Source organism: Ixodes scapularis, unplaced genomic scaffold (assembly GCF_016920785.2).
Source record: "Ixodes scapularis isolate PalLabHiFi unplaced genomic scaffold, ASM1692078v2 PGA_scaffold9__187_contigs__length_104089568, whole genome shotgun sequence".
Classification (NCBI taxonomy): domain Eukaryota; kingdom Metazoa; phylum Arthropoda; class Arachnida; order Ixodida; family Ixodidae; genus Ixodes; species Ixodes scapularis.
In genome coordinates, this window is record NW_024609884.1 from 90,418,806 (window position 1) to 90,444,860 (window position 26,055).

Here is a 26,055-nt window from a genome sequence, read left to right on the forward strand (position 1 = left end):
GCTATGCCAGGATATACGGAGCGTGAGCTTATGCGCACAAAATGAGAGGCGCTATCAAACGGCTCCGGTGCAGCGTCAGACTTGGCAACTGCGCAACGGAGGCGCACAGCTGGGCACGCGGCGGCGCCAGCGCGTCTGCCGCGGCTATGACGTCACTCCTCTGGAATGCGCAGACCGGCGAGGCGCGCTTCGCGGTGGCGGCTCCGGCGCGCCAGCTGTGCACCGTGTGACGTCACTGCTCCTCGCGCATGCTCAGCACGGCTCTTTGGGAGCCACGCGAAACTGCTCAACCTCGGCCACTGTAGCTCACGCTACAAAAAAAGCATAAACGACACAAGGGGAATTAAGAGCAGTCCAAGCCCAAAAAGCGATGTGGGCGTCGCAGGTCAGTGGTCGGGTAAGCCGGGACCAGCTGCGCGGGACACACGCGCATAGAACACGGGCCCTGGCTCGACGGGTATTCCCGGAGCGCTCGAGTCTCGGCTCTCAGCGTGGCGAGGTTGCGCGACAAGGGGACGCCCACGCAGGCGCTTCATGGGGGACCCGCGCGGCGGCGCCGGCTCCGTCGGAGAGCAGCGGCGGCACTCCGCGGTCAACATGGCGGCCGCGTGGGCGTGCGGGACAATTCGAAAGCTTCGAGTCGGCCCACGCGCGGCCCGAGCCCCGGGATGCGTCGCCGAGCGCGAACGGCGACCAGGCACCGGTGCGCCAACCGCAGGGCACCGATGGAGAGGTGAGTGGAGAGCTTCGATCGCCTGTATACGCTGACGCGTGTTCGCCGCGCGCGTGCTGCAAAGCCACTCGGAAGCTAGCCTGGAACCGGAGAAAGACTATAGGAACGCCACAGCCCGCATACCTAATTGCCTTATGAAGCGGCGTCGAAGCAAAACGGCGACAGCAAACACCTCGTGACACTGGTCGCCGCGTATCGGGTTCAAGGCTTCTTTTGAGGCGACAATCTGCATCACAGCTTACCCTTCTCGCTCTTTGTAATTGATAAAGCACGTCTCGTGTTAAGGTCTGTGGCCATGCAGTGCAGTTGTGCGGCGTTCTGGAGAATCTAGCCCCGCGGATCAATTCGCCGGAGCCGCCGTTGCGAGCGAGCGCCCCTTCAACACCTACACTCTCAAAAAAAGCCCGTTCGTCTATTTTCCCGCACTACGCTCGTCGAGCCAGTCACCGCAACTTACGGAGGCAGCTCACAGAATGGAGATGCCGAAACATATGTTTAGACCAAAAAACGCAGTCTGAGTATTAGGCAATGTAAGCGCGACGTTTTGCATTGCTTAATGTCACAACTCAGAGTGCGTTTTTTGGTCTAAACGTATGTTTCGGCATCGTCATTCACTGAGCTGCCTCCGTAAGTTGCGGTGATTGGTTCTCCGCGAGTGTTGTGCGGGCAAGTAGACGCACGAGCTTTTTTTACAGTGTGTCGGCGGAACTCCGGCACTTTCGCGAGTAGCGGAACGAGCGCGGAAGGAGAGGTGTCATCGCCGCATTTCATCGACTTGGCGCTTGTTGTGGATGTTGCGCTGGGACGTCGTCGTAGGCGAAGGCAGCTGGAGCGCGGGGGGTTTCGACCAGCGTGGCCCTGGGGTACAACCCGCCGCCAAGTGAAGGATCGCGAGACGGCGACTGACGCCCCCGACGTCGCGATATTGGTCTCACGCAGCGGGCGCCGATCGCTTACGAAGGCATCGGGCGCGAACAACTCGACACGCGCAACCGGAGATGAGTCGTCCGCAGTGCTCGGAGCACGGCGCCCTCTCAAGATGTTTCTTTCCCTCCGGAATTTCCTTCCACGCGCGGGTTTCTGTCCCTCGAATACAAGCTGGGACGCTGGAGCGGTGGGCAGCTTTTTGTGCCCTGGATTACGATGCGAGTGATGACAACAGCAGCCGCGTAAACAATGGGTGCCGGAGTGGCTGTGAAGGTCAGTCACCGCGAGCATCCTACGACGCAGAACATCTGAGTGAAAAATTGCTGTTTGTTTGGATGCTTCTTGGCGGGATCCGCCGGTGATGACGCCAGTGTTAGCGCTCGTTGGCAAGCAAACACAGACGCACACGCACGCAACATATGCAAGCGTACACACGCTCGCACACGCACGTGCACAGCCGCACAAAAACGCAGAAAAAGAGCTCCAGAAAGCTCTAAATGTCTTTTAGTAGAATGATTCTTCAGTCAAGTAAAGCGACGGTGATCGAATGGTGGAGTGGGGATAAGCGAGGCTCTTTTCTCACCTGCCGGGCGAGTGCGAGCTCATTGCTTTCGTCAGTGTTCTTCACGCAGTACTCGCCCATACACAAGAAACAGACTTAAGAACTGGAAAGATACGGCTCAAAGTCCTCGATAGTGCTCAAAGTCCTCGCTAGTTCTCAAAGTCTTCGGGAAAATATTAGGGAAGATGGACTGAAAACGTACGGGAGAGGCACTAAAAACCGAATGTCCCTCTCTGTTTGCTTTCGGCTAAAGAGTTAGTATAGGTACAACCGGCGCCGTATACGGAGGCATTTACCTCGCGACGTCCGCAGATCTCGCTGGAGTGCAAGTTGAGGAAAAACGCGGTATAAACAATATAACTTTTGCACAAATAGCCCCGAAGAGAGGTTGCCCACCTTCCCGCTTGCGTATCTCTCTTCGCCGCCTTCGACTGCTACTGCTACAGGCGGTTCTGTACATACCTCTCCCTCTATACCTTTCGGCGATGCGGACGCACGTTTTGCAACAGGTCCATTGCAAGCATTGCATCCTAGTGGTACCCCATGCGTACGCGAACGGAGCTTTAGCAAGCTTGAAGTGGCACGTACTTACTTGCCTGAAAGTGCAGAGACTTGGCGGTTGTCAGTTGCCCGGCTGTCTGTGCACTAACAAGCGTCACGAGGTACTCAGCATGTGCACTATACCCGAGCCAATCGGTAAAACGGTTATTGCACGCTCTGCACACAGGCCGGCTTGTTTTTAAACAGTATGCGTTGGCCCAGTTCTTCTTGTTTTCCGCGGACCCATACGACGGTCCGAGTTAAACAGAAGCACGTGACCCCACATTATGCTTTAACTAGGCTCGACGATTAACTCAAAGTTGGCATCCCATATGCTGGCACCAATGTCCTTCCACACTCCTTCATGCCATCTACACTGTAGCCTGTGACTGGAACCACCTTCTTGCTCCCATAGTCTCAATCAGATCATGTTCTTTTTAAAGGCGCCTTCAATTATCTCATCATCTAACCAGTGCTTATTAGGTGTTGTATGTGTTATATTCCGTTTAAATTTATGTGTACCCCCTTCCCCCTCTGCAATGCTTACGCCCTGAAGGTTAATACAAGAAACAGATGAACAAATAAATGTGCTTGTGGTACTCATGGCCAGTAGAAAACACTGACGAAGGCACAGTCCGGAGTGTGAAAATTACAGTACGGCACGCGTGAGGTGCACCGACAGTGTATGCGAGCAAAGCCCGCGTCTGGCCTTTGATTGCATTGTAGTGCCCCAAATCTTATATAGGAAGTGTGTGTACTGGACTGTCGGGCACAGGCAACAATAAAAACGACGGGAGCTTTAAACTATGCGTCACTTTGACGAATATATATTTGATCATTTTAGGCGAAACCGCGAGACTGGGGGGGGGGGGGGGGGGGGATAAAGGACAACACAACAACACAACACAAAGTTTCAAACACAGCCGAGCTGTGTTTAAGACTTTGGGTCGTGTTGACCTTTCCCCTCCAGTCTCGGTGTTTTGTCTAAAATGTTAAACCTTCACAAGCTTGTTTGTGCCCTAACTTTTTGTTCGTGTATATTTTACTTTTTTAAATTTTTACGAACTTCGCACGCGCCTCTTGCTGGCTCAAAACTGTGCAAGTTTAAATATCCTAACTTGGCTGTCGGGAATCCATCGTGGCGGCGGGACCTAAACTTCTCGGCACAATTTTTGGTGCCCATGAATATTACTGCGGCCGAGCTTATTCAATCGCGAATTGGTAAGAACAAGATTTTACCCTTTTAAATTTAAACACAGGTCGAAAGTTTAGTGAGGGTTGTCCGGCGAAAAGTGTTGTGCAAATGCAGAGAAAGGAAGCAAGTCGAGGGTGCCTCGCTGCCTCAGATAAAAAGGAGCAGGCAGGAGAGATTGTGAAGAACAAAACAACAACAGAGGATGCACGGCATACCAAGCCAAATATGAGACGTACTACGCGAAAATCGCTGGCTTTCCATTGTACTTTATTTTCCAGAAACGATGGAAATTTACTATTACTTTTTTAAAATTTTGTTATTGCAAATTGTCACGCCTGTCATCCAGTTCCAAGAAGGTTCATTGGTTCAATGGTAAAACGAATGGTGTATTTCACCAAGCTTCCTTCTACTTTGATATGGAATCGTTTTTGTTTTTTTTATTCAGTAGTTTTGAAAAGTTCCTGTACAGCACTTCGTAGTGTAGCCCGTAATCTACTTTCTGTTTGTACTTACGTAGCTACCATGAACAGCCGTTGTAGTGAGGAGTGTAGGGATGGCCGAAGGAGTTTAGCCGAAAGAGCTCGGGGAATTGGCGGCGCGGTCACCCGAAGCGTCCTTCGGAGGCGCCCGATGTCTTCTTTCCCTTTGGCGGCAAGCGCAAGCCAGCTCCCGAAAGTGGAAGCAGATTTCCCCGCGTGGGAAGTAAACAAACCTCTGTTCGCGGGTGGTCGCCCTTGCCGCCGAGGTAATTGGGGAGGCGACCTTGTCAGGGCCATGTTGGCGACTTCGGGGGAGAGAGGGAGGTCCGGTCTCCCTTCGGAATGTCGGTGCACCTTTTTGGAGAAGTTGAGTCTGAACGAGCCCGTGCGCGGAGCAAGACGTTATTCTCCCGCGGTCCCGAGGGCTCCGCGTACTTTGTCCTGCGGGGCAAAGAACTTGCCGTGCGCGGCAACGGATTTGGCGCTGAGGCGCTTTTGTCGACGTCGGGCTGCCGCGAGCGGCAGCAGCAGCGTGACAGCCTTGTACTATATTCGTTATTCTTTGTAAATATATCTATCGAAAAACCTCCATCGAGTTCTCCGGCTCCTGACTGGCGAGAACAGCAGATCCCCGCACCACCGCACGACACTCCACGGTCACCCGGCTCCATCGAAACACGAGGGAGACGACGGAGTGCCGGGAAAACCACCATCGCTCCTGGAAGGAAGAATCTTTACTGAGGAGGAAGCATTTTCTTGCGCGAGGTTAGAATGCCTCAAAAAACCTCAAATTTGGGGGTTTTACGTGACAAACCAACGACGGGCATCTGTCACGCCCCAGCGGAGGACTGAGGATTATACCTGGGAATCCTCTGACCTGCAACCCAAAGCTCGGTTCTACGGCACCTTCTTCGTAAATAAGCCTCCGTCAGATTGCGGGCACCTCGACCGGGATTCGAACCAGCCACCTGGGGATCCGTAGGCCGGCGCTTTGCTTCGGAGCCACCGCGGCTGCTAGTTACAATGCCTTGATCTACTTTACATTTGAAATATCCTTTATCCCAGTAGAGATGAATTCTTATATTTGTCGACACTCTACCGTCACGGCACCTTTCAGGCGTTTCATGCATGTACACATTCTATGTAAAAAGCCATCTGCATTGCCCACACACATCACGTGACCACACGCTTGTTTCTCCTCAGTCAGTTGGAATATAGACTATACGTTCGACCCTTGCAAGGTTTTAACTCGGGTAAACTACAGCATCACTTGGACTGGCAAAGACGTAATTGTACCAGAGAATTTTCCAGCTACATAAAATGTGTATAGTTTTTATTTTTGTTCTGTGCCATTGTGCGAAGATTCAACTTCGAAACAGCTTGGGCAAGATATGACAATAACTCAATTGTTTTTATCGGTAGTTTCGAGTTGTTATTGATGTTTTTATGGAACAAGTACATTTTCAATGTAATTAGCTGTCCCACTTCAGTATTTAAACTAATTGCTCCATTACATTGGTCCCAGAATAACCCAATGTTCATTTGAGCGAGAGTTACTTGGAAATCTTTGAAATAAAAGACAGATATGAAGCGTCAAGAACTGTAAAGTGTTTGCGTTGCATTATTCCGTGAATGATTGACGAAGTGAGCATTCTCTGTGCGCATGCGCTGGCAGTTCAAGAAACACGGGCCGTGGCTAGTCCCGACTATCTTCTCGCTCCGCAGCAAATGAGATTGTGCATCCGCCGATAAGAAAGCGGAAGAACGAATTGCAAAGCAACAAGTGGGAATGTTATGAGCCCGCGTTTCTTATTCGTACGTGACACAAGGACAATCGATCAGTACTGCTTTATTCAAAATGCTCTGAACTTTGAGATGAATCGTGGGCTTTTGTTGTTTTATATGATCTCTTCTCTTTAAGCTTTTCTCCCTTTTGTGTTGTCTGGTCCACAACCCCACTCCTCTCCTTATTTTTTTTTTTTTTTTGCGAAGTCATAAATAAGCTTTAAATGCACGTTGTCCTTTTTGTGCTTGTAAATAAAAAAAAAAAATCTGTACTGTTAAGTCACTCTGGCCACCTTGCAAGAAATGAGCGAATGTTGAGGCCGTAAAGACCTCCGACCTGTAATTGTCAACAGGGCTGTGGAACGCTAAGCATGTGCAATAGCTCTCTGCAAACTTTCAAACACCACGCGTGGGTCCACGGCACAGTGACTTGCCATGCTTCGTCTGGGTGCGACGGGAAGGTGTATATCAACCTTCCCGTCGCACCCAGCGACGGGAAGCGCAAAGCGCGTGTTATGTTCCCGCTTCCGTGATTCCTTCTTTGGCGTCGTACAATCTCAGTGGATGCAAAGCGGCACTCGAATGCGCGAGACTCGCCACGCCCCGCATTTATTCGGCTGTCGGGAACTATGGACATGTGCGCTGGGACGGTGCCCAACGGCCACTGCGCCTTTCACTTGCTCAAGGACCCGCCGCGAGAAACACCTGGCTTGGAAAAACACACACACACACACACACACACACACACACGCACACGCACACGCACACACACACACACACACGCACACGCACACGCACACACGCACACACACACACACACGCACACACACATACACACACACACACACACACGCACACACACACACACACACACGCACGCACGCACGCATTTATATATATATATATTTTTTTTTAGCCTCGTGATTCGCAAAGGTTCCATCGAAACGGTTTTTCGGCGTGCTCTACAAAAAAAAGGACGTCTTTTTTTTTTTTTTTTTTTTCAGAGTACAGTCCGGATACGGCTGCAGAATTACCGCTAGGTTACGAGCCATTCTGAACAACGGCTCGCACATAGGCGTGCCAAAGGGATCGCAGGGCCCGGTCGAAGCCAGCATGTCGGACATTATTTGCGTAGCCTTTGCGGGAATCGTTGTTTTAGAAAACGACCTGCCTCGCCTTCAAAGCATCGGAAAGGTGTGGCATGTGTGCTCGGCGCTCGTAACTTCTTTTTCATGATTGGTGGACGAGTCGCGCGAGTATGCTGCTTTCTTTTGCCTAGCCGGTGGCTGAACGGTGTACCTGGAACCGGTGCGGCTCTGAACTATCTGCTTGATTTGTGTGTGTTTAGCCACAGGTGGTTGGAGGGACCTCTCCTCCCACAACCGGGCTTTCGTTTCTTGTCGTTTCTTTACGAATCGACGACTACGTTTTTGGTTACGCTCTAAAAACAGCCCGGGCGTGCTCTTTCCCGCACAACACTCGGAGAGCCAATGAGCGCAGCTTACGGAGGCAGCTCAGTGAATGACGATGCCAAAACATATGTTCAGACCAAAAAAGCGCAGTCTGAGTTGTGACAGAAAGCATTGCAAGCGTAACGTTTTGCATTGCTCAATGTCACAACTCAGACTGCGTTTTTTGGTCTAAACATATGTTTCGGCACCATCATTCCATGAGCTGCCTCCGTGATTGGCTCTCCGAGTATTGTGCAAGAAAGTAGAAGCACGGGCCTTTTTTAGAGTGTGCGTTTGTGTCGATTTTTGCGAAACGTCGCCCCGATATCTTCCGGATAAAGTATTTATAAGTCGTCTCTTGAAATTAACATTTATAGACCCCCCCTTCATGCGCACAAGTGCACGCAAATGCACATGCACACACACATACACACACGCGTACGGAGAAAGAGAGAGAGAGAGAGAGAAAGAGAGACACACACCCACACGCAAAAGATTGTGACGTTACTGGTTCCCGAGTGCTTCTGTTTGTTAGGATCTTTCTGTGACAACTTAAATCCTTCGTACCGGCTTACTGTGTGGAATGCACTTCGAATAATTTCGTGTGTGTACGTGTGTTGTTGTGAGCAGAGGGGGAATGCCCGTGCGGAGGGAATATCCTGCCATGACAGGCAAATTAGCCGCACGGACAAAGAAGTGGGCAGTTAACTGTGTTACGACCACGGTGGTGCCAAGTTCGGAGGTTTCGACTGACAACTGTAAGGTTTGGTGGAGTGAGGGTACGGGTTCCTGATTGGCAAGCTCAATAGAGCGCATTGGGAGTGCACACTCTCGCTGAGCGACACGGCTAGTGCGGGTATGGTGGGCAAGGACAGCACCACCCAGAATAATAAAAGCCTGTGCCCTGGAATTCTGACGAGATCGAGCGAAGATCCAGATTGGACACGAGGGCAGGTGGGACGATCGCGTGGACGAGAGCTGTGCCGCGAGATGACGGCAGCGTCACGCTGCACTCCCACTGAGGGCGCGAGGGTCGAGGTTCGAATGAGAGAGGCTAGCTCACGATCGCGGATTGCAGTTGTGGTGCTGCTCCCGACTCCCAGATGAAACTACGGCCGCCAGGCTGATTGCGGGGCCAGTTTGACTCGCTGGGAAAAAAGAGCAAAATCGGGGTCACACCTCTCCTTCCACCCATTACGCTGCGGGACAGGGACGGCACTATTTCAAGTTCAAGTAATTGAAATACGTATTTAAAATTACTTTGATGTTTTGTATTTCGTGCTCAATTACTTATTGGGGAATGTATTTGTCAACTCTATTTATATACTAAAATTTGAGTATTTCATATACACATATTTAAAATACTGCCCAGGGATACTTATGGGCACTGTTCCGCGCAATCAAATGCGATTGTCGGCACTCTTAGCGATGGGAGTCATATGCAGAGAGCATGAAACTCGCTGCGCTTTGCTCATAATAAACATAAAAAATGAAAAGTATAACGAGAAAGACCGGGATGAGTACAATTATCAACGTTTTGATTGAATGGTTTAATTTTTTTAACGCGTCAAATTAACGGCGTATTGTTGAAAATGCTTAGATGCATAAACGCAACCTCTGAATTTCATCTCACTCTGAATATATTGTTTTTCCTAATGGTGTACCCGCCTATCAAATTATGACAAAAAACGTTTTGTTTTGGAGCTGCAACATTCTTTTTAGGCACTTGATTCTTTGTATATTTAGTTTCCAGTATTTACTTCGGCTCGTTCCTTTTCTTTACCGCGGTTACATTTAAGTTAAAGATGTTTTTCAACGAGAACAAACTGTATCTGTATGAATATTTGAAGATGACCAAATACCCTCATTGTATTTGTATGTGGTATTCAAATACCTAGAAAAAGTGTAATTTAATGTGTGTTTAAGTAGAGATTTTTCGAAGTTTTTAGTATTTGTATTTAAATACATTTTAGCAAGTATTATGCCCATTCCTGTACTGGAACGACCGGCAGCACTTTTTTACGTGTTTCTCTAATAAGGTATTTACGAACACAAAAGCTTCCCATTTAGGGCAGCGGTCCCAAACCCATTCGAGTGAGATGTTCAGATAGCCCACCCCCGAAATGTTCAGGGCCAACGTATAACACAAGAAAAAACAAAATTGCTTAAAGAAAAAAAAAAGAAGCAGCTTTGTTTGTGTTTTACTATGCAAAGCAGCCGGCAGCCGAGTCTTTCCGCAACACCTGAGACTTCAAAGACCTCGCGCTCTTTGCTTTTTGTAAAATTTCTGTTTTTCCAGTGACATCTTTAGCTTTGATTTGTTCGTGACTACTTTGGGCCCTTACCTGATGTAATAAGCTTTAAAATGCCGCTATCAGATCAAGATGCTAGAAGTTCTAAATAAAACAATTAAGGAAGCAGGCACACTGTCGTTGCCCTATTGCTCAATTCGCTCGGAAATATTTAATTAGTACATGGACATGCCTCGAAAGACAAAATCTTCTACCATAGCTTTTGCTTGCTTGGTGATTTGTATAGCAGCACTATAAGAAAATACTTGCGTTTTGATGCATTTAAGGTGAACGAATCCCCAATTCAAAAGAAAACGGGGTAGTGTCAATTATGTGAACACCTTACCAGAGCTGAACTACGTTTCAAGTGGAACCGAATGGACGGCATCATTATTTATGGCGCATGTAGCGCAGGATAGATGGGAACGGGGGCTCGCAGTCTCGGGATGCTGGCGGGCCGCGTCCAGAGAGTCGCGGGCAGCGTGTTAGAGACCCCTGGCTTAAGATCTGAGGGAACGATTTTCAAATCGCGGGCAGCTTTCATTGGAGCCTTCCAATTTTAAAGGAGAGACGCTAAAACCGGCGGCCGCTTGTTTGTGCCAACAGTGTAACGCTCTGGTGGTAATTTAGAGACCAGTGAATTATAAAACAAGTTACGAAATGTCATACCCGCCGGAGCAAAGTTGCTCGGGGTCGTGGCTTTTAGGTTCTTACAGCGGTGGTACGGTAATGAAATTACATGTTCTGGAGGAAGTGTCTATGACGGAGCTGGTTAGGATAGACTGAATTTCATGTGTACATGTGCACGTATATATGTGCACGTAAACGACGCAATGAACTCATCCTGCATTTCCGCCTTTTAAAATCATTGTTTGAGAATTACAATAGGTTTTCCCTTCCACGACGAACTCCTTTTGTCGCCTTTCCCAATGTTTTCTCTATTATGTGTCACCCTCTCCAAACTGTTCTTAACAGCGAAAAAGCTATTCAAATTGGTATGTACTAAGTTTAAATATAATAACTCGATGGCATCCTGGCGTAATGTACTACAAGAATAAGAGGAGGGGGAGTGAAAAAAAAAAAAAAAACCAACAACACAACATTTGGTTAACAACAATGTTTCTTGGACAAAAGGGGTCACTTGCTCACGTGATGGCCAGGATCAACAAAAACCCGTTTGAAAGGGATTCTACTGGCAGCATCCGCATATGTAAGGGCAGGCAAATATAAATAATTTCACAGCAGGGGTGTAAAAGCTCTCCCTTTCTCTGTGTGTTTTTTCAACTAAAGAGGGTTCTTTTTGTACGAACTCGGGGGAATAAGGCAATCCCCAATGGGCACAAAAGCCTCATTCAGGGCAGTGTTGGAGGTAACGCGTTACTAGTAACGACGTTACTGGTAACGCGTTACATTTTTTGCTAACGCAGTAACGTACTCGTTAGTATTCTGAATGACTAACGAGTAAAGTATTTCCGTTACTTTTTTACGGTATCCGCTGTCAAATTTCGTTACTCGTTACTCGTTACTTTTGACCAAAACTGGTGACATCCTGCATGAGCTTAGCTCAAAATCCTGCTCAAGCCTATCGCTGCACGAAACCAGCATCTGTCACAGTAAAGTAAAAAGAAAAAAAAAATCTCACTTCTCGAAGGCGAAAAAAACCTTCGGCTACCAACTTATTCCGTTCATCCTCCTTTTTCTTTTTTTTTTTCCATTGTGTCACCACCCACATGGCTTGAACGAACGACTGCGTTACAGCCCCCTCCCCTCCCTCCTCTTCCCCCCCCCCCCCCCCTGCTTTGTGCAGCCGGGGTGGACAGCGGGGGGGGGGGGGGGGGGGGGGGGGCCGTGGAGAGACGTCCGTTTACAACAGTGGACAACTAGTGGCGAAGCGATTTGCTCATTTCTCTAGTTTAAAAAACAAAAAAAAAGAAACACCCTTTGTGGAATTTTTTTAACTCGCTCTCCCCCTCGCTGCCTGAAAGTTCCTGACCCACTTTTGTAGACAGAATCTTTCGTTTGATTAGTCTTTATTTTCCCAAGGTCATGATAAAATATAAAAAAAAAATTTTTAAACCTGGAAAGAAAACTTACAAACACGAAACCTTTTTTTTCACAGCAAAACTAAGAGCTACTGCTGGTAGGAGGCAGCAAGTGATTATAGCCAGTGTGCTGGTAACCGGTGTCCTGTAACAGATAGTGAAGTAAATCAGTCTCTGGTAATAGTATGAACCGGACTGTTACGAAAACCGGCGTACAGATGAGGGGTGTTGGTTGGCTGGTTGTGTTCCAGCAGTCCCCGTTCGCATGCTGTAGTTTATAAAAGCCGATTGACTAACATCTCCGACTCATTCTGCACGTGAGATGGACATGAATAACAAAACTCCGTCGCCATGGCCAGCAGGTCTGAATGAGATGTATCAACTAAAGGAGACAGAATCAGGTAAATTACAGTTTCAATTCCTATTCTGCATGGCGAAAATTAAGCTACTTCGCGCGTCAAAACACTATGAAACCACTCTGTAAATTTCTATCTTTATCCAAGCTTGTTAAGAAGGCTTATCATACATCTCTGCCAGACATAAGTACTCGAACACAAAAGTAACGTAAAAGTACCGTAAAAGTAAGGTTCGTTATTTTTGAAAAGTAACGGTAACGGTATATCGTTACGTTTGTAAAAGAGTAACGTAGCTCGATAACGCGTTACTTTTTACCAAACTAACGAGTAACGCTATTTCGTTACTTTTTTTCGGTAACGGGCACAACACTGATTCAGGGGCCACCTAATCACGAGTCTTACGTTGTACCAGGTCTTGCTTGTGCTCGGTTGTAAAGACAGCAAGGCGGGTTATATTTGTCGTGACAACGTCTTACCCGAAGGGGTGCATCTACAGATAGTTATGCAGCGGAAATAGACCTCACTATGAGGCGGTTCCACATGACGCACTTCCGGCTCGGAATCTTGAACCCCCTCTGAATGAGCCACCCGTCGATCGCGATGACGTGCCATCGCACTTGCAATGTTTGTCGTTAATGTAAGTGTCTTCGGGTATGTACACTCAATAAATCCCTGAAAAGTCTTCATCTGCAACGGTCTCAAAAATAGTTTAATTTTCAATCGTTTTTGTTCTGTCGTGAAATGTTTTCCATCGCCGTTGTGAGCTGTGTGGCCGATCCCTGGGGCAGAGCAACAGCTGTCGGTCAAAGCCAAGGGGGTAAAGTTGGGTGCAGAATGCGGAAAATTTGAGTGCTAATATCGATGGTCCCGAGAAGAAAAAAACAACACGAAATAAGAGCAAAAAAAAAAAAAAAAAGTCAAAAGTAGGCGTGTTTGTTTTGCCGTGAGGAGTTGAGGTTGGTCGCGTCAACTTCATTTTAAAGCTATAGCTTTATGGGCTACACTTTACAGAGATTTAAATCTTGTCTCCAGTCGTTGCCGCTAGGGAAAAAAAACAACCTTCCCTCCGCTTTTGGCGTGAGGCCAGGGAAGTCGGGTTTTCCCGTCGGCCGCCCCGGCATCCCGCCAGTAACGGCGCTACGAAAGGAGTCTTCCGTGTCCGTCTGCTTCAAAACTGATTTTCAAACATTACTCGGGCTATCCGAAATCCCTGTTTTGGCAGTATCTAGTTGCTAAGCGTAATGTTGGGTTGTTTTAGAAACTTCCACCGCGCTTACCCACTTACTTCACAGATCACTGATGACGGTCGTCCGTGGCATCCACGAGGCCAACCACCACGACTAAGAGAATTAACCAGGTCGCACCTCCGTCCTCTGGTACGTGACTGCACCATTCCACCCGCATTGCGCCACCGTGCTGCAGCTATCGCTTTCGTTTCTTCGCAAACTGTGGGCGAAAAATACCATTTTTTTGTTTTTTTGGATGCGCGATTCCGGTATTTTTTTGCAAAGTAAGCTGGACAATAACAAAGTTCAGACCTTACCCCGATGTTTTGCTGCTTTGTTCTGAATATTAAGGCATCGCACCAGCCGGAGGCATGCGGTTTAGAGAAGCTCATTTTAGCGAACGCCGTTTTACCGACCCCGGTTTATCGAATCCCTTTATAGAGAACCCAGTTTAGAGAAAATGGCGATGAGCCTCCTTTTTACCGAATTCGGCCGCCGCGAAGCGGCGTGTACGGGTAAATCAGGTGACTTAACATTTTTGTAACAAGCCGCCGCAGACTGCCGCCGCGAAGCGGCGGGAGCGCAGCGGGGCGCATCGCTTAACACGCGCAGCAGTGATACACGCGAGAAGTGGGAAAGCCTTTTCTTAAGAAGCGTCCCCCTTTCGATAGACGGCGTTTCTCTAAACTGAGGCTCTGCTTTCTCTAAACCGTGCTTCGATAAAACGTACCCATTCTCTAAAACGTGCTTCGATGAAATGGCATTCGATCAACCGTAGTAAACCCATCGCCAGCGATATGTGCCCATTGGGACCACCAACTGGGACCACCGATGTCCACGCCCATGCCCTGCCGTTCCGAAGCGGCCCGAATACTTGCTTGGCCGCTACGGCAATTTTCTTACAACACGCGATGAAGAAATTTGCGAAAATCTAAAACTTTTAGCAATTTTGTCCACGCAGAACTGAAACGAGCTAAACACATCTCGTATGCCATTTTGTTCGACATCTCTTGTTTAACACATCCCTCAATTGTTTGGAACCGTCTTAACCTATGATTACGCAATCCATCTGAAGATAAAACCGTTTCTACCATAGCTATTAATAATAAAACTTCTCTGGTGCCGCCCTTGTAAATATATTTCAATAACTAATTTTTTTTTTTTTTTTGTGTGAGGAATGTATAGCAGTGCTGGGGCAAATAATATCGCAAAAAAAAAATAAGAACTAGGCAATATTTTTAAATCCTACTGATACTACGGAAGTGCTCTCTATTTTTATGAACATAAAAAAACAGTCGCAGTCATGACTGTGAGGATTTTCTAATGGGACGAGTGAAGTTCGTAATTCACTTATGGAGAGACTGACGAGAGGCGACTACCTCTGATGAAATCCAAGATCGAACTGATCCGGCTTTTTATTCGCACGCGTTCTTCTTCTTCCTCCAACAGTGGCTATCTCCACACTCTAAGGGATGCCTGCGCGTCTACTTACCCGCAAAACACTCGTAGAGCCAATCTCTGCGATCTAGGAAATCAGCTGAGCGAATGATGAGGCGGAACATCTATTTAGACCTCCAAATGAAGTCTGCGCTGTGGCATTACGCAATGCAAGCATCGCTTTGCACTGCGTAATGCCACAGCGCAGACTTCATTTTTAGGTGTAAACGAATGTTCCGCCTCATCATTCGCGGAGCTGATTTCCTAGATCGCAGAGATTGGCTCTACGAGTGTTTTGCGGGTAAGTAGACGCGCAGGCATCTCTTAGAGTGCACATAGCCCCTCTTTGGAGACGAAGTCGTCCCAGTGAACCGTCCTGGGGTGTTTGACGCTGGTCACGGGTGCTACTGTGGAGCTCGAAGCAGCTTGCACGCTAGAAAGATCAGCCGGCTGAGCGATCGTATTGCTCTCAACAAATGCCGGCTTGAGGCGGACGACGGACACGACCGCGTCACGGCCATTAACCCGCGGCGTGATGTTTTTTCGCCGCGTGCCACGACGAGGTGGGGTCCAGTATAAGGTGGAGCGAACGGCGGACGCTGTCGACGCGCAGAAACACGTAACCGTTGTTGTGCAGGTCCCGATGGACGAAGGGAGGCTTGCTCTGGCGTGTCCGCGTCGGTGTAGCGCGAATGTCACCGAACAGACCGGCTAAATCCTCCACGTAAGGCAATCCTGCAGTCATCGTGGGGCCGCCGTGGGTGGAGGTGGTAGGGCTGACCAATTCGGCTGGGAGGCGCAGCGATGTGGCATAAACTGAATGTGATGCGGCACATCCGAGGTCTTCCTTTACGGCTGTGCGCAGCCATAGGAGGACGGTGGGTAGAGATGTGACCCATTCATCTGGTGTGGCGTGGGCCATGAGTGAGGCTTCGAGATGGCGATGAAACCGCTCGACCAAACCAGATAAGTGGGTCCCGTCTGTACCCATCGTCCTCTTCTTCTTCTTCCAACAGTGGCTATCGACACACGCTTATTATGACTATGCGTAGCTCATCTCTACAGTCATATGTTGTCATCAAGTACATTTCCTAAAATGCAAACTGCTAAAGGATCCATTTTGTATAAAGGCGGAGATCGAAATGATATGAGCAATTATCGCTCCATTTCCATCCTTCCTACTTTCTTGAAGCCTATTGAAAAGGAAAAGCAAATATGCATTCTCGCCTCTCAAGTTTTTTTTTTGTTTTTTTTTAGTTTCTTTTTGTGACTGAGTCGCAGTTTGGTTTTAGGAAGCATAGATCACAAAAACGGCTCTACTTGTACAAAATAAATAATATTAGGAAATGTTAAATGTAAACTGTTGACGATAGGGATATTCAATGAGCAAAGCGTTTGATGAGATAGATCACAAAATTCTCCTAGATAAATTAAAATATTATAGAATTCGGGGTAGTGCGTTATCGCTCATAACATCATATTTACAGTACCGATCTCAATATTTACACAGGGGTTGCTCCGGATAGTATGGACCGCTGTTGTCTCTTATATATGTCAGTGATATTGTAGTACGTAATGAACCTTCCCCTGAATTTATTATTTATGCGGAGGACACTAGCATGTATTTTTCTGCTTCTATAGAATACTCGCTTACTTTCAAAGCAAACCACTGTTTAAATCAAATAAAAGACTAGCTGAATATTAACTCCCTTGTCATCAACACTACGAAAACTAAGGAAGTTTTTTTTTTTTTTTTTTCTAATTCCGGGAATTACGTGTTAGATTATCATGCGATTTGCTTTTGGAATCATCCACGATAGAGTGCTTTGATGGTATCAAGACTCTGGGTGTAATATGTTTTGAAAACATGTTCTGGAATACTCAGGTAACATATATTAATTAAAAAAACGCGCCACATTTGTGGAAATTATGAAATATTAGAGACATATTCTTCCAGCAAACATTAAAGAAAAAAAACTAATATATAATGCACTCGTTTATTGCCTTCTCATTTACGCCCATCTATAATCTGTTGCAACTCAAGAAGGTAGGCCGAGGGAAAGGAAGGCCGGGGAGGAGGAAGCAGACGGAACGCTGGAAAATAGGGCAGGAAACCTCCTCCTCGCTTTAGCGTTTCGTCTGCTTCCTCTTCGCCAGCCTTCCTTTCCCTCGCCCTACCTTCTTGAGTTGCAACGGACTAAATTTTGGGGAACGACCACAAAGGATAACTTAGACAAGTTAAGACTACAAGAGAAAAAACTCCTAGAAAATGAACAAGGTTCCTCATTATTATCACTCTTTTCCTCTTCTTCAAAAAGACATAGAATCCTGGACATATAAAATATGTATTGTAATAATTTAATTGGCAACAATACAAAATCCGTAAAAGTATTATGAATCTTTTAGATGTTGCGAAGCTCGAAAACTATGAATACCTCTACTCATCGCGTTGTCGGGCCCCCTGGCGTATTCCCATCGTTATAAGAAATTTTGGTACTCAAAGATACCCTTACAAATTACTGGCTTATTAAACACTTTGTTTTCGCGTGGTAAATAGTCATACCATCTAAAAAATATTTTAATATGAAATCATTATTTATTTTGTAAGATATAAAATTATAAAAACTATATGTTTGTATGCATTTATGTGTATATATGTGTGTGTACTTTCCAGTGCCTCTTGCCAGTGCCACTGCAACCTCAGAATGGGGGAGGGGGGGGGGGGGGGGGGGGGTCTGGAACTCGCTTAACTGCAATCCTGCAGCTTTTTTTTTTTTTTTTTTTTTTCAGCGCCCTTGTCACACATGTATTGTTCGTGGCAAAAATAAACTGATTTTATTTTATTTTATTTGTTAGATTAATATATTAACTCTATGATTGGTGCTTGGAGAGGCGGTCTCCTTTCGCAAAGTCATGAACTGTATATACCTTTTCCTGTACTGTTGTCCCCAGCCACCTAATGGGCGTATCCGGTATACGAGACGAAAAAATAATAAAACGTTTCAACCTATAAAAAGCCAAAAAAAAAAAAAAGTAGAGGGCAGGGGAAACGGGTATGTGTGACGGTTACGCTTACATCCTGAATGTCTTCTATTGGCTTGGCGACGGCGAAACAGTGTTTTCGCCCATACTGGAAGTGACGACAGTTCAAGATGGCGGCGCCTTTGTGAAAAGGCTATATAGCCAATGCCAGAATCAGTGCATACCCGTCGGTCGGCCCTCAGAGAGGCGGTCATCCAACGTAGAGTCGTAAAAACTGCGTTGCCCATGGGGCGCTGCAAAAAGGGACTTGTTAGGACTTGTTTTGGGTAGCATAAACTTGAGCGTCTCAAACTGTCACACATGTAGAAGTGTGCCTGCTCTGGTGCGAAACGCGATCATGTGGAAACTACAAACTACAAAACTTCTAACGCCGTTGGAGCACAGGTCAAAGCTAAGGCGTAAGAGCGTGTGCCAAGAAGCGCCGTTTCAGGCATTCTAAAATACAATTTAAGAAACGGAGAAAGAAACGCGTCGGGACGCGAGATGTTCTGACGTCAACCCGGAGATAAGATAAGCGTACCCTATGCCCAGTGGCAGGTTAAGAAACATATTGCGGATCCATCCACAGGCGTAATGAGCCCGCTCGAAGTGCTCTGCGGTTGAGAACATAGCCCACTAGCAACGCCTCTCTTTCCTTGCCCAGAAAACGGCTTTTAGGTTTCTACATTATTCATTTGATTCATTGATCAGCACACCGAAATAAGTTAGAATGCTTTATTGTCAAGGAAACGGTTCATTATTAATGGAAAGAAACCATGTCTAATGGCCCCTCTTCCAACTAACTTCCTGTCCAAAGTGCTGTCTAAAAGTCCTGCCTTCCAGCGCTTCCAGCGAGTGAAAAAAAAAATGAAATAAAAAAAGCAGTTTTTTTCTGGAAAAAAAAGAGGAACGACTATTCTCGTTTTTGTAATTATTAAAAAATGTGTTTCTTCTTTGTGCAATAGGCTTTCTTCCTGAATTGTGTATCTTTATTTGGTTTATTGAACAGAAAAGAAAAAAAAAAGCCTTTGCTTCTCGGGTTTTGACGAATCCGTGACGCACAAAGTCCGTCAATGTCCGTCGCCATCGTTGTCTTCCGCCATGGATCCCAAAAAGGAAGCTGCGGAATGCGATTCTTCGCATTCTTCTTGGTCGAGATAGCCTGGTGCGGTCAAAGCGGCTACACCAAAGCGTTGGTACAAGAAGAATAAGAGCGGTCGTATATTGGACAGTGGTCGACGGCAGCTGATCCTGAACGCTTACGTTCGGATGACATCCAGAGAGCCCGACCTCAACGTGAGTGACGTCTGCAAGGCTGTCAGCAGGCTGCTTCATGTCAGCATATCGAGCGTCCTCCAGATCAGGGAGAAGGCAAAGGCAAATGATGGCTAAGTTGCGACACCCACCCGGAAGCGCCCAGCAAGTGCGAGCAAGAAACAAGCGGCGTTCGGTCAAGTACGGCGACTTCGTGCTATGTGCGTTAAGATCTCGAGTACATATTTTTTTTTTTTTTGCTGGAACGAGTTGCCTACGGTCGAAAAGATAGCGGCCGAGTTGAGCGCATGCTCTGAACTCTCTTCGCTGTAGAAGTGGAGTGTGCGTCGTCTTCTCCGTGACTTCGGCTACAGGCGGGAAAAGAGGGGTCGAAACTCTAACGAGTGTCGCAAGATTATCTACCTGCAAGGACGAGACATGGGTTGCGGCAGAACACACTGTGTCGATCGCGTGGGGGGGGGGGGGGGGGGGGGGGGGGGGGACAGCACCGTGACCTCATCCCACAACGCCTTCATGCGAGGTCTCACGACGGGCCTGAAGCAGCCGTTGGGGAAGGGACAACGCCTCATCACGCACATCGGCAGCGCGGACGACTTCGTCGCTGAGTGTTACAAGGAAATGGATGGCAACCGGTTCGAAAAGTGGTTCGATGGTGTCCTTCAAAAACAGCCGATGGGGAGTGTTACCATTATCGGCGGTCAGATGCAGTGCCGACGACGAATACCCGCAAGGAGGTCATCCAGGAGTGGCTCACTTCAAAGGAAATTGCGTGGGACTCCAAGATGCTGAAGATGCTGAAGGTTTTGTTCCGGGCATTTCAGCCCGGAACAAAATATTCAAGATCGGTGACGTAGAGAGACTGCTGAACGAAGAAGCTGAAAATGTCACGGCGGAGAACTAGCGCGACGCTGTGAGGCATGTTGATGAAGGGGAGAAAAACTTCAAACGAGACGGTGCCAGAAGTGCCCACATCGAGCCATCGTCATCGCACTGAATGAAGACGACATTTCTTCCGCGAGTGATCTGTCTAGTGTGGAGCTGCTCGATGATTCATGATGCCAATACCAAAGAGGGTCAAACTCAGAAAACAAAACGGTCCTTTTAAGGACCACTCATATGCTATAAAATCGAATATTTGTATTTGTACATGCATCACCTCCCGTGCCTCATGTTGCTGGCGTGGTTCTGTGCTTCGTTACTTCATAGCATTGCTCAAGGCTTTTCGGGCTCTTTAAAAAGTCTGTCGTTTCTAATCCCCTTCGCCGCGAATCACCCGTATAGAGTTTGGCCCCTCCCAAACATGTTTAGAGTCGCACTGCACTGGTTAAATTGCCCATATATACAGCAGAGCCATCAGATGCCATTTTATCTGTGCTCTGTCTAAACATCTAGGCATTAAAGCGGACTGAGGGCAAATGAAAAGCTTTTATATTAGAGTAAGAAGACATGCTATCGGGGACATGCAAACGGGGGAGTAATGTTTCTCGTAGTTTTGAACGTTCACTCTAAGTGGTGCAAGGTTTTGTTATGAACACAAAATCTTCGACTGGCACAGTAAAAAAAAAAAAAAAAGAGGGCTGTTCGTTTTCGGGTTTCAGCGACTCCTGGCATTGAATTTCAACGTGCACCACCTGAACGGCGATACTTCACTGCTAACGGCTCCAGGAGGCAGCAGAGATGCGCACCTGACTTCGACAAACGACCTCGGCGCGCCACGGTCTACACGAGGGTCAGAGGAGTCGCTGTCCTGGGAGTTGGTGCGCTTGACTGGCGGCGACGACCGTATTTGACCACGTTCCTTTCCTTATTCCCCTTTCCCCACTGAAACCATAGCGCCATTCTTTTTCAGGATGGAGGGAGTCAATCAATCAGCTGTTCATCTACTTTCCTGCAGAGCACCGAATAATGAGGTCGAAAATATGTTTAGATAAAAATGTCTACAATGCGACACAGCATAATATTTCACTTGGTGCTGCTGCTCCCTCGAAGCATAAACAGGACCTCGGTAGCCATTCATACGACCAACACGTACTGTGCGGCAGCACCGTGGACAACGAGATCTCACTGGCAGTGCTCCGTTTTGAAGCGTAAACAGGATTCTTAGTGCCATCCACACACCTTCGGCCACTCTGGCCACAAACATAGGCTGGGATTGCATACTGAAATGCCGTATCTAACTTCTAGCTCGCTTTTCGCACCATAATCGGGATTCACACCGCCATTCACAAACCTTATGGCCGCGCTGTTAGCAATGAAGTCACACCGTTTCCGTTGCCTTCAACTCGTGTGAATGAGTCGTGGCGGCCCGTCTGCGATCATGGTGACCCTGCACAGCTGCGTAGTTTCCATTTTAATTTTCCTGTAGGAGGCCAGCCCTAGAATGTTGCTTTGGGGGGGGGGGGGGGGGGGGGGGACATGTCATTGAACGCTGTTTCATCGAATGCCGTTGCATCGAATGCTTTACTTAAAATAGCTTGCACAACCGTAATTTCCTATTATTAGTTCGGGAATCTCGCAGGTAAGGAAGAACGTATTTTCTTTCCATAGATAACGACAAACATTTCGGAGGAACTATCAGCACTGTGTCTTCAATTATCCATCCAGATCCAGATGGCTAGGTGGTCACTTCCTATTGTGTCGAGGTTCGCTCAGAATTTCTCTCGAAGGATCGGGGAGGCCCATGCCAAGTCCGTTGTCGTGTCCATATGCGAACTCGCGCCACAACACGGGTAGGGATATCCGGTTCATTGAAGAGCTCCATTTTTGCCGCCTGCATGGCGTTGAGAATGCTGGTGCACCTTCGACTGTCCCTGGTACAACCCCACCCTGAATGGCAGGAATTGAGCTTGCTGCTAATAACAACAGTTTCCTTGCACAAGGCATCGGTTCAGCAACTGATCCAGTTCAGTGTCCCCGTTCTGGCCACCGCATTTTTCCGGACTCCACTACATCCAGACAAATGTCACAGAGCGCCCTGCCAGCAGGATTTTTAGAGCGACCACTTCGTGGTTTTAGTTGCGCAGGCGTTTAGTACTGAGCTGGGTTAGAGGAACGGAGTTGCTAACAAACGCTGCCGTTTGGCCGCTAATGACAACAGTTTTGGTAACTTCAGAGTCTGCGTCCATTTGGGAGCCTTTTAACGGTAGGTGTTCTGTATGTAGTGCATTCCTTGTGCTTCGAAACAGTACAAAATTTTGAAACCCGAGACGGAGGTAACGGAAAGGGGGTCAAGCGTAACGCGTCTCGAACAAAGCTCAAACACGCGTCTCAAATATACAGGGCTGTGTTTCATCCCCTTTCTGTTGCCTCCGTCTCGGGTTTTAGTATGTCGGATAACAACCAGCTTGCCTGCCTAATAATGCCTCGAACACAAAACAGTGCTGCTTTGTGTTTGAGGCATTATTATGTCATTAACAATTCTAACAAGCACAGTGAGAACAAGCATGTCTGAAAGAACTGTGGAGAGCCCAGTCTCACTTCCCAAGATTCGCAAAATTCGGAAAGTGAAATTTTGCATTTTGTTCGTGTACCTCGTTTTTCTGTCCTCCGTTTTTTTTTTTTGTCGCTGTTAGCATTTAAAAGCTTCTCGGAAGTGCATTAAAAAACATCAACTCGTTCATGTCCAAAACGACATCGAAGAAAGCTTTCTTGCCTACATATCACTGGCTTTATCACTGCTACATGTATGTAACAGCTTGTTATTCCGACTGAGGATACATCCGAGGGTATAGCTTACCATGGTGACTGATCGCGACGAAAACTAGGCAAGGGTGTCACAATTCCAACATGAATAAATAATACTGATGGGAAAACGACGCTTCAATAAGCAGCCCTAATATATTAATCCACTATAGCGCCACCAAAGGTGCGAACGACGTCTCGTAAAGCACCTCGGTGCTGGCTGTGGTTTTGGCTGCGCTGGCAGTTCACTCATGCCCATCTCTCGCAGCGTGCTGCTCTCATCAGTGATCGATGACCGCAGCATTTTCACCTCATTTCACAGAATCCACAGGGAAGATAAGCGGCGATGCCGGCAGTATATTGAGAAGCAACAGGAGGCAGCAGGAGATACATAAATCCAACGAAGAAGGAAAAAAAAAAAAGTAGACGACGTCCGGCGCAGCGTCCCAGCCCTGCTAAGCCTCGCTCCCGCCTCGAACTTTTCGATTGTGATATCACTCGCTGGATGCCTCACGTCGTCGCACAAAAACTACTGCAGACGAAAGCTAATGCCATTAACACTTTGCGGCGTAAACGTGTGTACGTAAAATACCATAGAAAAGAGCAGGTTAATCGCTGCGACAAGTTGGCGCCTGGTTGGTAGGTCGACGCTACCACGTTGAAAATATTCGAAGAAAAACGAGATTGGTTCACAAAATCGTAACGTCACAAAAACGCTTGGACCCGATGGGCTCGCGTAGGAATACGCGTCGCTTTGTGGGGCATTTGCCGTTTTTTTCTTAACCTGTCACCGACTATGGTGGTGGTGGCATGAGTCTGGCACTTTCGATTGTCTTGCAGCGTTGAATGTAGCCGATTTTGGACGTCGAAAGGTGTTTTTGTTCATTCTCCATCACTACACAGAAAGAAAAAAGCTACACAAAGGTGCCATAAATAGTGAGAGGCCCATTCAGGTGAGCTTGTACTACCCAAAATGAGGGCACTTCATTTTGTTTAAAGCGTCAGAGCAGCAGGCCTATAACCGATCCAGGAGGAAGTGCAATATTCGTCGGTCGGCGCTCGGCAAGGTGCGAAGGCGCATCACCGCTTAAGCGCTAGGGTATATTTCGAATTTCTCCTACCATCATCGTATAATCAATCGCGTGTGCCCATCAATGAGTTTCGTCTCCGAAGATCAAATGTTACTATAGCGTTTCAATGTCAACTTTTTTCGATTGTCTGCGTGACTTATGATTGAATATGCTGGTTTTGTGTATTGACATGCGTTTCGTTCGGTTTCTTGTGTATCGTTCAGCAGTATAGGTTTACCTTATATTTAATTATTTGTCTCTTTCAATTGACTCTGCAACTAAGAAATGCACACGTTAAATTTTATACTTGTGTTTCATTCCATTAATTTCTTTACATCAGAATAAAGCTGCTGCATTCTATTTATACCTTTCATTTCACTAAACTCGGCACGTGTAGGTTGTCATGCCTAAAACATGCCGCCGTGGCATATACACAGCCTACCCGTATTTTTATGTCTTTCTGCTTAAATTGCAGGTCGGCTTTAAATAGAAAGAAATAATTAAATATTCGGTTTTACGTCGTAAAGCAACCTAGACTACAAGCGACGCCTCAAAATTGCATTGGGGAAGAGACCACTCAGGGTTAGAACTCTCCATTTTACGCTCCGGATGCCGAAACGGTACCTCAACTCTACTAAGGCGCCCTTTTATTTTCAAGTGTAATTCCGATCAAAAATTGAAACAACTTAAATGACTGCATCGCTTCAGTGGCACAAAATATGATATCAGCCAAAATATTACGTCCAAGTGAAGCCGCCTACTCCGCTGAAACCAGTAATAAAAGCTCGATCAGTTGCTCTTTAGCAGGCGGCCAGCGGGTTAACTGTTAATCAAGCAACACTGGGCTAAGACGCACCATTGTTATAAGTACATGGGAAGCAGAAACTACACAACCCGCAGCAATAAAAAGAGAACCCAGGCAGGGCTGTCCACTGTCACCTCTACTCTTCATGATATATCCCAGTTAAACGGAAAATAAATGAGAGCAGAGCAACTTAGGTTGTGATATGAGTTATATGGAGGGAGGGAGAAATGTAGTGCATGTAAAATACCAGGACTGATGTAGGCGGACGACATAGTACTTATGGCAGATAACCAGGATACATTACAGGAACTAGCTGGAACATGTGGAGACGAAGGGTACACCTTGGGCATGAGTTTTAGTAGTGACAATTCTTTAGTAATTGTGTTTAACGATGGGAGGAAGGAACCCCAGAGGCTACAAGACATTGTAATAGACCATGTAGGAAAATACAAATATCTGGGAGTTTGACTCAATGAGGGATGGAAATATATAGAGGAACATGAGGAGAATATAATTAGAAAATGAAAAAGAAATTAATTTATTATAAAGCTAAAGGCACTATGGAACCATAATAGATGTGAAGTGGCCAGAGGTGTATGGAAAAGAGTGAAGGTACTGGGCCTGTATTTCGGCAATGGGGTAGTGTGCATGAAATCATAGGTTTATTCAGGATGAGAAATTCCACAAAGGAGCGTAGCCAGTCTGGCACTGGGAGCACATGGAAAGACAACAAATGAGGAAGGCATGGGCTGGTCGTCTTTTGAGAGAAGGGAGGAAATTAGTAAGTTGAAATTTGAACATAGTTTGACCGAAATGTAGCACCTGCGGTGGGCACCTGAGGGTATTCGAGTATTTACACATGAAATGTTTAAACGCAAAATGGACAAACCGAACCGGTAAGCTTACGTTTAAATACCTACATACCGGTGATGGGGCTTAGCAGACTACTTCAGAGGAAAAGGGAGTGAAAGAGAGAGATAGAAAAATGTGGGAGGTAAGAAGACAGGAAAAGTCTGCTCTAACAATGTACAGGTCACAAAAACAGGACACAAAAAAGGAAAAGGTTTTACAATTCACTGGAAATTTCTTTACTGTTTGAGGCGAGACCGGGAATTTTGAGGAGGAGGACTTATAGGGCTAACCTTTAGGAGACACATACATTATGCGCTGCCTGCCATA

At 47.0% G+C, this 26,055-nt stretch overlaps 1 protein-coding gene across 1 annotated transcript in view; it reads left to right on the forward strand.

The window, feature by feature from the left end:
• The first annotated feature begins 370 nt into the window (after positions 1–370).
• LOC115327425 overlaps positions 371–26,055 on the forward strand; it is a 97,609-nt gene continuing 71,924 nt past the window's right edge. The window contains exons 1-2 of the mRNA XM_040218240.3: positions 371–385; positions 491–733. Of these exons, the coding sequence (XP_040074174.1) occupies positions 371–385; positions 491–733 (258 nt within the window). The remainder of the gene's footprint in view (positions 386–490; positions 734–26,055) is intronic.